General features: G+C 32.6%; 1 protein-coding gene across 2 annotated transcripts; it reads left to right on the forward strand.

Moving 5' to 3' along the window:
* The first annotated feature begins 7,465 nt into the window (after positions 1-7,465).
* LOC140872564 (UPF0481 protein At3g47200-like) lies at positions 7,466-12,781 on the forward strand. Of its 2 annotated transcripts, XM_073275434.1 has the most exons (3): positions 7,466-7,762; positions 9,378-9,438; positions 11,188-12,781. In XM_073275434.1, the coding sequence occupies exon 3, from the start codon at positions 11,203-11,205 to the stop codon at positions 12,493-12,495; it is 1,293 nt and encodes a 430-aa protein (XP_073131535.1). In that variant the 5' UTR covers positions 7,466-7,762; positions 9,378-9,438; positions 11,188-11,202; the 3' UTR covers positions 12,496-12,781. The 2 variants fall into 2 exon arrangements, with proteins under 2 accessions (XP_073131535.1, XP_073131534.1); XM_073275433.1 differs by lacking the exon at positions 7,466-7,762 and having other exon boundaries at positions 9,165-9,438; positions 11,176-12,781.
* The last annotated feature ends 1,328 nt before the right edge of the window (positions 12,782-14,109 follow it).

Consider the following 14,109-nt stretch of genomic DNA (forward strand, 5'->3'; position numbering starts at 1 on the left):
GTTAGTGATCGATGGCGGAAGTTACTGTCTATGGGGTGTTTGTATATTAGGTAAATAAATTACAGGGAAGAAATTTCGAAGAAATTAAAGGAAAATCAAATGTCTAGTTACTTTAATTATCAATATTATATTATATATATAGTACATAATATACATACAATCAGTGAGGGATCACAATTTCCTTTGAATTCGATGAAAAATCCGAAACTGGACCTAAGTAGAAGAAGGTATGGAGGGATTTTTTTGGACCAATTAAATAAATGAGCAATTGGGTATGAGCATTTTGGACGGAGGTAGTAACATCTTACACATATCCGACCCGAATATTCGATTATATATATATATATATATATATATATATATATATATATATATAAACACATTTATGTTTTTATTTATGTTAAAGAAATGATAATTCTAATTTAATTTTGTAAACAAAGAAAATTATTAGTATAAATCTAATGTTATTTTATAGAATAATGATATTGAAATAAATTATTTATAATATTTTATTATTTCATATATGATGATTAATTTTTTATTTTTTATTTTTAATTTTTTCCTTATTGTTTCTAACGAATTTGATAAATAAACATAATTTTATCGAAATAATTCAAATTTGAAAAAAAAAATACAATTATAGGTAGGGCTGGCAAAATTGACAAAATTCCTTACCCTTCCCAATTCCCAACCCTTTTTCGTCCTGAAATTTTCCTGACCCGAGTGGTCCGGATTTTTTCCGACCTGATCAATTTCGGGATCGAGATCAACAACCCTATCCGAAGATCAATTTATGGATCGAGATCAATTTCAGAATCGACCCGAATATATTAATAATATTTTTAATTAAAAAAATAAAAATATTTTTTATAATTCTGTTTTAATATTAATATTTTATAATTATCTCTCAAATAATTATTTTTTATATTTATATTTATTTGTTTTAATAAAAAAATTGTTTGAGTTTCTTCATAATTTTTTTTTAAAAAATTTCATAGAATTTTTTTTTAAAAAAAATATTTTTCGAGAATTCCCTCTCCCCACCCGTCCCGAACATTCGGGTCCCGACACTCTTCGGGTACGGGATCGGGATAGAAAAAAAAATCTCAATTCTTATCGGGACGGAAATCGAATAAGAGGGTTACGGGATGGTTCCCGACGATCTCATCCCTAATTATAAATGGTAATTTGATATTTTGGTAGGTTGTGAATATCTGATCCTCCTACGGGTATGAAAATGGAGATGAAAGTTAAATATCCGGCGGAAATGGGGATGAGTATGGTGTGGATACAATAAATGGAGATAGGGACGGGGACATGAAATCCTACCCGAACCCGTTGTCATCCCTAAATTAAGGTTATACAAATTGGATTCGAAAGTATATTTAAAGTTACAAATTTATCTTTATTTTTTATTTGAAAAAAATCTTTCAAAAATGTATTTAAGATAATTTTAAAATTCAAATGCATTTTGTAACTAAGTTTAGATGTCTCTTATTCTACGTGCGTACGTGCAACACAACCCACATGTTAATAAAAGGTAAAGGAGAAATATTGGTTAAGTGGAAAAATGAAAATTGGAATTTTCCCTACCTTCAGGTGGCGTTCTGACGGACTTATTTATATTTGAGAGAACGATTCGATCATGAATTTCAAATTACTTCAATGTGAGACAATTTGAAAGCAAATGTATTGATACATACACAAGTCAAATGTGAGAGAATCATGAATTTTACTGAATTTAAAAGCATAAAAACAAGTACGATAAATTTAGATCAATTAAATTTAAAATATGATGCATTTGGCTATTTTCCGTAATAATATATATATATTAAGTTAAAATAGAAAAGGACATTATTAACTAAAACTTTGTTTAACCCTTTGGCTTAATTGTTAAGATACAAGTAAAATAAAATATGCAAACGTATGAAACTGTTGCTTCTAAGTTTTTTCTTTCTAATATATAGAAAACATTATATTTGTTTATCTTTGAAAAAGTAAACATGAATGCATGTACTTGCCAAATTTTCTATATACTAGTCCCATTCGATGTTAATTTTGCATATAGCTAGGCTATTTTTTTATTTACTTGTAATTGCTTGGAATCAGTGTTGGATATGAATCGATTCTGACCAAGTGTGATCGTGTGTTATTATCGTTTATAATTTGTATTTGAATTATAATTTTGCTCATGAATAACAACAAAAGAGATTTAAAAACAAAAAAAAAAAAAGAAAGAAACAAAGAAAGAAAGAAAACACGAAGAGTACCAGAATTTTAACGAAGTTAGATGGATATGGCTTTATTTGCAAGACCGTGCATGCTTATAGCCATTTTTTTTTACAGAATGCTTACAGCTTATTTTGAATAAGCTTAAGTGTGTGTCTATATATATATATATATATTATTTTGTTATGTTGTCCACCAACCATGTCAATCTCTGTGCCCACCATTAAGGTGACACTAAACTATTGGATGCGATTAATTGTAAAAATTTAATAGTTGAGTGTCACCTCAATGGTAGCCAGGGGCAAATCCAGAAATTTTATCAGGGATCAGGGCAGACCGCAGACTGAACCAAAGATCACAAATATATATATATATATATATATATATATATATATATATATATATATATATATATATATATTATAAATATGTGAGTTTGAAATGTGAGCTTACTATTTTGACCTCTTAATTGTTCATTGTACATAAGGTTATTTATGTCATTCTCTATGTTAGTTTAGAAGAGTCATTAATAATATACTTATTAATACTAAGTATACCAAAGATCATTTTTCATGTTTTTTCCTTGGCTTCCAATTGCAAGATTTTTGTATAAAGTAATATTTTGTTTTCTATCTAATCTATCTATCTATCTATCTATCTATCTTCTATATTATAAATATGTGAGTTTGAAATGTGAGCTTACTATTTTGACATCTTAATTGTTCATTGTACATAAGGTTATTTATGTCATTCTTTATGTTAGTTTAGAAGAGTCATTAATATTATACTTAATACTACTCTATCTATCTATCTTCTATATTATAAATATGTGAGTTTGAAATGTGAGCTTATTATTTTGACCTCTTAATTTTTCATTGTACATAAGGTTATTTACGTCATTCTCTATGTTAGTTTAGAAGAGTCATTAATAATATACTTACTACTCAGTATACCAAAGATCATTTTTCATGTTTTTTTCTTGGCTTTCAATTGCAAGATTTTTGTATAAAATAATATTTTGTTTATTATAAAAATGATATTATTTTACTTAAACTAATTTTTTTTTATCAATTATCATCTATATATTATAGAAAAAAATATTGTATGCTATTTTGACCTCTTAGTTGTTCATTGTACATAAAATCATTCTCTATATTAGTTTAGAAGAGTCATTAATAATATACTTAATACTAAGTATACCAAAGATCATTTTTCATATTTTTTCCTTGGCTTTCAATTACAATATTTTTGTATAAAGTAATATTTTGTTTATTATAAAAATGATGTTATTTACTTAAATATAAATATGTGAGTTTGAAATGTGAGCTTACTATTTTGACCTCTAAATTGTTCATTGTACATAAGGTTATTTATGTCATTCTCTATGTTAGTTTAGAAGAGTCATTAATAATATACTTATTACTAATGATACCAAAGATCATTTTTAATGTTTTCACTTGGCTTCCAATTGCAAGATTTTTGTATAAAGTAATATTTTGTTTATTATAAAAATGATATTATTTTACTTAAACTAATTATTTTTATTAATTAACATCTACATATTATAGAAAAAATTATTGTATACTATTATAACAATGATATTATTTTACTTAAACTAAAATTTTCTTTATCAAAATTTTCTTTTAATTGTTTCTTATTATTTTTGAAAAATATTTGCATAAAAAAGTTGTGATATGTTTAAAAAAAATATTAGTGTCAAAGAATATTTACAAATAAAAAAATATATTTTATTTTTAATTCTAACTCTATTTGACACTCGGGGAGAGAGAAATAGAATTATCTATGTGTTCTTGGTTATTAATTAAAAGAAACTCATGAAAATCAATTAATTAGGAATGAATATTGTCGAGACCAAGTGTAATCAAAACCTCTAGACTATTTCTCTCTGATTGATAATCTCTTAAGGATTGTGTGTGTGCGCGTTTTACAAACTTAATTATTTATTTTATTTGTCACAAATCTCTAAAGTTTAATTTTCTAAATAAAATTAAGACTATTTTAATTACAAGTATTGAATATTTTCAATTTACTCCTTATGAGATCGACACTCTCTTTATCACTATATTAAAACTTGACCCTCGTACGCTTGCGAGTATTTTTTACAACAAGTTTTTGGCGCCGCTGCCGGGGAGTAATTTTTAATTTTATTTAGTCTTGTTACCAATTAGTCTAAGTTTTAATTTAGAGCGTTTATTTATTTTATATTAAGTTACTAATTTACTTCTGTTGTCTTGACTGCAGTTTATGCGAAGATCTCAAAGTGCGAATTCTTTAATATTTGATCCAGAGATCGAACGAACCACACGTACTTTGAGAAGAGTTAGACTAGAAGAAATTGCTAGAATGGCTAAAGAAAATGTCAATGAATTACCCTTGGTGCCAATCAGAGATCATTTCAGGCCGACGATCCAGGCACACTATTCTGGAATCGCTCGAGGGACAATAAATGCCAACAACTTCGAGTTGAAACCGACATTAATCAACATTGGTTCAGCAGAACCAATTCAATGGAAGCGCCACAACTGATCCTCACTTACACTTGCGCACCTTCCTAGAGATTACTGATACGGTAAAAATAAATGGTGTTTCTGAGGATATAATACGTTTACGCTTTTTTCCTTTTTCTCTCAGGGACAAGACACGCAGCTGGTTGCAGTCATTGCCATTAGGAAGCATAATAACTTGGGAGAACATGACTGTGAAATTTTTAGCAAAGTATTTTCCACTGGCCAAGTCCACCCAACTGAAGATTGAAATAAACACTTTTCAACATCATGATTCAGAACAGCTATATGAGGAATGGGAAAGGTACAAAGATTTGTTAAGGAGTTGCCTTAATAATAATTTTGCAGATTGGGAAGAAATAGAGCTTTTCTACAATGGGTTGATCACGCCTACAAGAATGTCCGTGGACTCTGCTGCTGGGGTACCATATTTGCCAAGGACCCCATTTAGGCTTATGAGATACTGGAACAAATGATCATCAATAGTTATCAATGGCCATCTGAACGCATGGGAGTCAAGAAGAGAGTGTACAGTGTCGATCCTCTCACTTCTATCACTGCACAGATATCTGCGTTGAGTACGCAAGTTGCTGCTTTGAACAAGGTGAATGTAGCAGAACCTGCAGGTGTCTCGGTTGCCATAGAAAAGTCTCATCCACCTGAGGAAGCGCAGTATATAAATCCCAGAGGCTATGGAAATTATCGAGGTAATACTACTCCCAATACTTATCATCATAGTTTACGTAACCATGAGAATTTTTCCTATGCCAACAATAAAAACGTGTTGGGGATTCAATACAAACCAGGGCGAAGGAAAGGCGTCATTGGAGGATGTTATTGCTACATATGTCACTGAATCTAACAAGAGGATGGCGAGGACTGAAACTCGAATGGATAGCATGGAGACACATATGTGTAGTTTGGGAGCTATGATGAAATCCATGGAAATACGGATTGGACAACTTGCAAATGCTTTGAAGGATCAAAACCTTGAGTGGGTGAAATGATGTCCATTAATACTTGACGACGATGGCTGCAGTACTTGTTCTTGATCCTCTCCAATACCTTGAGTGGATCTGCTTTTTCACCTTTCACCACAACTTTACTCGTCCTGTAATCTGTTTTCACTTCCTCCACTCCTGTATAATATTCATGAATTCGTCTTTTTCAGAATTTTTTTTAATTTTAAAGAAAATTAAAAGCCAATAAAAGAAAAGGAATATTATAAATAATTAATACCTTCAAAGCCTTTGAGACACCGGCGGACTTTCGTGGCACAACCCTCGCAATGCATGTAAACCTTGAGTATAATTTCTTGCGGCGGCTCTGCCTTTGCAGATTCTACCGATTTCTTTTCCTCATGGTCATGATCCGCGGGCTTCTCCGCTTCCTTCGATTTCTTGTCTTCCTTCATAAATTTAAGCAAACACAAACACAGTTAAAAAGAATATTCACCAATATAATAATTAACCAACGTCCAAAAAAACACTGATTTACGTATTGGGTAATTAGCGCTCACGTCCCTATTTTATCTCGGACACCCCATTCAACAGAGCAGCTTTGTAGGTTGACTAGGAGTTGTATCAATGTTTGGCTTTGTGACTAAGGCTTGGTAGTATAGGTTGTCGGTAGCTTTAGTTTAAATTGTTTCAGTTATTTGATTGATTCTATTGAGTTGTATAATTATTTTTTTAGGTTTTTATTTATATAATGGTTGTTTTGTTAGGTTAGTATTTGGTTTAAGTTTCCACAGTTTACTCTGATTGTGTTTTCTGTTAATTTTAATTTCATGCCCCTATTAGCTTTTGAGAGTAGTTATTAGTCTAGTTAAGAATTTATTCAAGTAATAATAATATGACATTCAATTGATTATAGGATTGGACCTTAGACCCGATGCTTCTAGGCTTGCTCATTAGAGGTACGAAAGTACTATTTGAGATATCTTGGTTGAGTATATATGTTCTATGTGTTGCATTTTATTTGATATGTTTTTATATGCATATCTTATGTTACGACTATTATGTTGCATGCATATCATCTTGAACTTACATCATTGTGATAGCCTGTTAGTGGGGTCTCTCAACCCCTTCTTCATTGAGTGGAAGGATGGACGTGTTAGTACGTGGTCAGGTCACCATTATCTACATATTTTTATGGTGTGGGAGTCACCTCCTAATGCGATGTCACAGAGTGCTTTATGCCATGTCATCATCTCATTGAACAGAGTTTCTTGATTCAAATCTTTGATATCCCGTACACTTGCATTCGTGCACTCATAACATTTGTTACTCATACTCTCTTACAGAGAGTTTTTTTGTTAGATATAACTTTTAATTGGCTTGTTTTTGATATTTTGGTGTGTGGATATTATCTAGTTTAGTTATGTTTTTTGTTTTTTTTTGGATTAGTATTGATTAGTTGTTGATGATAAATATTGTTATCTTGATATTATCATGTGATATATGATTATGATAATCTTATGTTTATACTAAACTTTATAATTAAAAATATATTTTCTGCATTATTATGTATAATTGCTGGGAAAGTGTCCAGGTACATGGAGCAAATTATCGAAAGTATAAAGGTGATATAAATTTGATATTGATAAGCATAAAGATAAAATTTGGTGAATCTATCTAGTCTTGAAACGTAGTGATGGGATATCTGCAGAATTTTCAAATATATTATGAGCGTAATACATCACTGATGAGGGGGACGAATTCTGGAGAAAAAGAAACACATTGTGTTTTACTTATAAGTATCCCAAAAAAATCCAGTGAGATGAGCTGAGAAAAGTATCATGAAAATTCATTCTGAGTTCAAAGTACAGACTTGATCATGGTACAAACTTAAAAGTGAAGGTTGTATGTGATACATTGCTCGAGAAATGAAGGTGACGTTCCTTGGGGAGGACAATCCACCGCATCGAAGAGAGCGGAATCAAAGACGATTGGTGCTCGCCAAGTAAATCTGCTGAAAGTGTTGGTCTTAGAGGCGTCATAAAATGAGTGAGTCTTTTTGTTATTGAATAAATCCTTACGTGAAATAACGCTAATATAAAAGACACATAAATTGCAAATTAAACACGAGTTTCATTTTTATCGCACACGTTCTCGGTTTTTGTCCTTGACATCCCATTCCACGGGAAAGCCTTAGGTTGGATGGACCCTACGAGACAATCGCTGAGATGGAATAACAGCACTGTTAGGGGTGACGATCGTGATCCATGCATGTTCTGTTTCGGTTGTTAGTACTTGATTCAATCTGGTTAACATTTGATATTACAGGTTTCTTCGATGGGATTGTATAAATATTTTTAAGCTTTTTTCCGTTTTTAATGTTATTATGTTTATTTAATTGCATGCTATAACTATGGTTAGTAAGTGATTCAAGACAAGTCACTAAAAAAACGACCAAAAATTTTGTACCTCTTACTAAATATTGAGATATTATTATAAATTAAGCATGTTCAAATTTGAGAATAAAAATTACATTTATTTAATCAAGTAATTATTTCTAATATTTTAGCTTTATTAAATTTTTACACAAAATATTTTTTAATATTATATATCATTTTTAGGGAAAATAAGTTTTTTGATCCAGTAACTTTATCCCTTTTGAGTTTTGGTCCATTAACTTTTTCGATGTGAGTTTTTGTACAGTAACTTTGCATTGTCAGTGTTTTTTGATCCAACTACATACGTGTCAACTTCTGATTGGTCCACGTCATCATTTTGGACCAATAAAAAATTGACACGTATGCAATTGGACCAAAAAACATGAAAAATGCAAAGTTAGTGTACCAAAACCCACATTGAAAAAGTTAATGGACCAAAACCAAAACATGGATAAGTTACTGGACAAAAAAACTTATTTTTCCTCATTTTTATGTCCAAATATTAATTCACTCCAAAAGTACTATTTTTTTTGTCACTTATGATGTGAAAAAATATTGTGTAATATATGCTGATTAGAGTGAAATGCAAACGCGGATTCTAGAAAGAAAGTTAAGACAAATAACTTGATTTTTTTTTTCAAGTTGATACTTGATAAAATTTAAACAGTAGACTAAACATATATAGATTGTTTACTTTATTAAATGAAAAATGCTAGATGTACACCTTGGTTTATACCCTTACTTAAAATTTTCCTAATTTCCCTCATTAATTGCAAAATACCCATGATAAGAAATATTTATCTAGTTGATCAAGGAAAGTTTTATAATTAATAAGGAATGATGTAAATCAAGGTGTACACCGAGGTGTACATCAAGCATTACTCTTATTAAATATATTTCATGTAAAATCAATTGATTAAGAAATTCTAGGGCAGCTAGCCGGTTACTTTCTAGGTCAGAGCAAGTGATAAGAACATTTGAATTGATAAATTTACAAGCAACCTTTGAAATAAAAATTTGAAAACATGGCCCTCCACGCCACCCCAAATTGTCAAACAGACAGCAAGTGAAAGAAACATGGCCGTAAAATAAGCTAAGAAAATGCATGTGACGCGAGGCAAAGCAATTCACCAGTCGAATATATTATATACTTTAGTTATTAATTCGTTTGGACTTGATCAAGATTTGGGCTGGCTGATGATATTGTTGGAAAATTAAATCGACAGGTCCATGAGAAACTTCAGTCTCCTCGATCGTCCTCAACTTTAATTCCCAACGGATAAACGGGTGATTTTCTTTTCCTTTTCCTTTTTATTTTTTCTGTCGGCCGCTATATATTGTAACCTCATTATATATGTTATTTCTGCTGGTCTTGTTTCCTAGCAGTTTCTTGTTGAATGATTTTAGCTAGCTAACATGTGTTGGTGTTCTGTTTGCAACATCAATGTTATTGCATGTTCAGTTCGATATATCGCGTTTGTTTCGGCCACTCCTTGTGTCGCATACCGAACAACCAAACATGGGATTAATTAATATGTCTCAGTTATGCTGATATATATATATGTATATATATGCTTGCATAATGATATTCTGGGAAATGAGCCGTGTTTTGAATTGTTCTAGGCATGCCATCTTCCTGTAATATTGCCTTGAGCAAGATTTTGGTAAAAGTGTTGCCAGAGGATAGCTTTCTTACAATAGAGTGCCATTGCGAAAGGAGAGGATAAGATATTGTAGGTCCGATATATTGGTTTGAGGAATTGGAGTTCTAAACCAAACAAAACTTAACAATAAAGAAGATAAATAAAACTAAACTATATGTTTCCCTCCGCATTTTGTTTTCCACGTTGTTACAACTGAGATTATCTTATATAGAGTTGTCGGGCTGGTGGGGCAGGCCAACCTGCAACTCATCAAAACCTATCCGTTGGCGGGAGATATTTAGGCGGGTTGAAAAATTATCAATCAAACCCATTTATTTGGCGGTACGGAGCGGGCCAAGCCGCTAATTTTTAATTATATTTGGCGGGTTGGTCCGCAACCTATCACAACTCACCACTTGGCGAGGCGGTGCGGGTCGACCCATCATTTTGGCGAGTTGGAAATTTGTCAATCCAACCCACCTATATAATGGAGCGGGGCGGACTCAACCCACTTTGACAGCTCTAGTCTTATAGCTTTCAGTTTTTATTAATTTATGTTCTATCTCACGAGTTTTATATGGCACTACATGTAAGTGTTATGTCAGTGTAGGATCAACGTCAAGTTAGAAAAATATTCAAAATTGTAAAAAATAAATGAAAGATTAAAACTGACCTTTGATATTGATATATACTAAAATCACAAAGAAATAAATATAAATGATAAAATTGGAATTTTCTCTTAAACCAATTTATGATTTTTTGTTTTTCAACAAGAATTTTTTATACTAAACGATGGGACAAGCACCAAGTGGTTACCATCATATGACATTTTATTATGAGGTCTGCTACAGTCAGGGAAAATGTTTTTATTTTTACTGTTTATGCTATTTAGCGTAAAATTATATTGAATCGGTGTTACAAAATTAATATACAAAACGATCTTATTAGAATTTTTGTGTAAAAAATAATGATTTAGATGAGATAATGAAAATATATTTTGAGACAGAGAACAGAACAATTTTATGTTTCGGGGAAGGAATCCTAGGTTAATCAATTAGTTAATCATGTAATTTCAAGTGCAATGTAACCCAACATGTAACCCTTAGTGTACATGTAGCATTACCCTTATTGAAAACTCGCACAACAATTAGCTGACTGTGTTCTCAAATAGTAAGAACACGTATACTTGAAAATATGTATAATCCAAGGGATGAGTGTTCAAAATTTGAAAATATAAATGTCATGTGCTCAAGATTTGAACACACATAAGAAATACATAATTCATTCACGAAAATTTTTAGCAATCTCGGGATAACTTATGCAACTGACCCTTTGATCAATAATGCTCTGCTCTATATAGAAATTTTACTTGGCAAGTTAGATTTGTTTGCAGCACCTTTGGTGGAGAATGCAAATGTCGCATGATGTCACAATCCTGATTGAATCCAAGCTCGAAAAATGGCCTTTTCCACAATCGACGCCTTCTATCTTCAAAGTAGAATATGGGAACATTCGATTAGGCCAAAGAGACAGCACATTGCATCCTGAAATAGTTTCCATCGGCCCGTATCACCACCACAATTCAAAGTTGCAGAAGATGGAGCAGCTCAAGTACACGTACCTGAAGCAACTTCTTGAACGCAAAAAAGAGCCAAGTGTGAAATCATACGTATCCGCTGTAAAAGGGATGGAGAAACGAGCAAGAAGGTGCTACTCCGAGCCTCTTGATCTCGACGAAAACCAGTTTGTGATGCTAATGTTGGTTGATGGGATCTTCCTCATAGAGTTGCTCCGCTACTCTCGTTCAAAATATCTGAGGCATGCGAATGATCCGGTTTTCAAACACGAAATGATTCTGAGCCAGTTGCGCCATGACATTCTTCTGATGGAGAATCAGCTCCCTTTCTTTGTCCTGAATCAGCTATTTGAAATGACCAAAATTAATGATGATGACGAACTGAGTAGCCTTGCTCTGGGATTCGTTGATGGCTTCTTGTTAAATTCCTCAGTCTCAGGTGTAGTGCTGAAGAGGTTGCATGCCAAGAACATCGACCATATTTTAGGACTAATACATGAAGTATGGTGTCTCCCTTTCGCTGACATGCTCCCGGCCACAGGTGGTGGTAAGGGTGATTTCGAGGAATGGGAAAACATACATTCGGTGTCCAGGCTGAAACAATTCGGTGTCAAGTTCAAGAGGAAGAGTACGAGAGTTAGCTTCATGGACATAACATTTGCCAACGGAGTGTTGAAAATACCTCAGTTAAATATATTTGACGAGACAGAGTCACAGTTGAAGAATCTGATTGCATATGAACAGTTCCTCCCCGATGGGAAGCCAAGATACGCCTCGGATTATGCATTCCTGATGCACTGTCTCATTACCGACTCCAACGACGTCCAAGAGCTTCGCTGCCATGGAATAATTGGAAACTGGTTGGGGGGTGATGAAGAGGTTTGCCAGATGTTCGACCGGCTTGGAAGAAACATCCTCATATCTTCCGAATTCAGCTACATCCAAGTTTTTCATGCCGTGAACAAGCACTGTAGCCGTCGTGTTGAGAAATGGAAGGCCAATCTGCGGAGGAACTACTTCAATAGCCCATGGTCCATTCTCTCTGTTCTTGCTGCGGTTATATTGTTGGTTCTCACTGGTTTTCAGACTGGATACACGATAGGTACTTATTACCGCCACCGGTAAAGGTGAATCGTTCCCTTCAGCTGTTTCACAAAGATTGCTTTAACCTTGTAACATATATGTGTTGTATGAAACTATGGAGCCAAATTGTTTGGGTAGCCCGAATATGTGAAGTCTCTATGTTAAGTGGGGGGTTCATATATTTGTGTGTTTGAATAAGGTTAAACGGCCAAGAAAGATCAGTAAACCTGTCTTGTTTTTGTAGCATATGAATGAATCATGTGATGGACATTCCTACTTGTAATAATAACAAGCACTATATTCGTATGTATAAATTAACTAGTATCAACCACTCTTTTATATTTGTGATATTGAAATAATTATGTTCATTTCTTATTATTGTTGTATTCATCTTTTTTCGTTTAATTATTATCATTGATAAGTATAAATTTTGGTTCTTAAAGATTTTAAAAATTAAAATATATAGAAAATAACATACATTGTAATCATGCGTACATGCACCCAGGAGCGGATCCATCGTAGGACTTGTGGCCCCCAAAAATTAAAAAAATTTTAGTACTATATAACTAATATTTTTATAAAAGTAAATATATACTGACGGCCCCTCTAATTATTAACAAAAGATCTTATAGCTTAGTGGTAAAAGGTTGTTTCTGTTGTGAAAAAGTAAAAATTTACGGTAAAAAGTAAATATTCCAAAACTCAAAATATATCAAACTCTACACTTTATAATATTTTTCTCTCAACTTCAATTGTATTTTTCATCACAAATGAAGACCTATTTATAGATCCACATTTGAGATTAGTCCAAAAATTAAAACATCATCATCTACATCATCACACACTAATTTTCCACATTTTACAACTCAATATTCAACATTCAATATTCAATATTCAACATAATAATAATATATTTTTCAACACTCCCCCTTGTGATGATGACCGTGATATGATGACTGTATTCATTACGTGTTTTATACTGCCTCGTTAAAAACCTTACTAGGAAAAACCCAGTGGGATAAAAACCATAGTAAGGGAAAAAGAGTGCAGCCACGTAAACTCCCCCTCATGTTAACATGAGTGATTCTTCACATATTCCGTAGATTGCGCATCCCAATGTTGTATATATGCTTTCTGAATATCGTCGTGGGAAGAGCCTTTGTGAAGAGATCTGATGAGTTCTCACTTGATTGAATGTAATAGATATCAATATCTTTATTCTTCTCAAGCTCTTGAGTGTAGGCAAAGAATTTTGGGGGGATATGTTTGGTTCTGTCACTTTTGATGTATCCTTCTTTCATTTGAGCAATACATGCAGCATTATCTTCATATAGTGTCACAGGCTTCTTTTCTACTGTCAATCCACACGATATTTGAATATGTTTGGTCATTGACTTTAACCATACACATTCACGACTTGCTTCATGTAATGCAATAATCTCGGCGTGATTTGATGAAGTTGTTACGAGTGTTTGTTTCTGTGAACGCCAAGAAATTGCGGTGCCTCCACGAGTAAATACATATCCGGTTTGGGAACGTGCCTTATGTGGATCAGATAAGTATCCAGCATCAGCATAACCAATGATACTTTGATTGGTGTCTTTTGAGTACAAAAGTCCCAAATCTGTCGTTCCTCGTAGATAACGGAATATATGT

Source organism: Henckelia pumila, unplaced genomic scaffold (genome assembly GCF_033568475.1).
Source record: "Henckelia pumila isolate YLH828 unplaced genomic scaffold, ASM3356847v2 CTG_466, whole genome shotgun sequence".
In the NCBI taxonomy this organism is placed as follows: Eukaryota; Viridiplantae; Streptophyta; class Magnoliopsida; order Lamiales; family Gesneriaceae; genus Henckelia; species Henckelia pumila.

Bases quoted from the DNA above. Each gene is read 5' to 3' on its own strand.
- LOC140872564 (XM_073275434.1), top strand. From the start codon at position 11,203: ATGCAAATGTCGCATGATGTCACAATCCTGATTGAATCCAAGCTCGAA.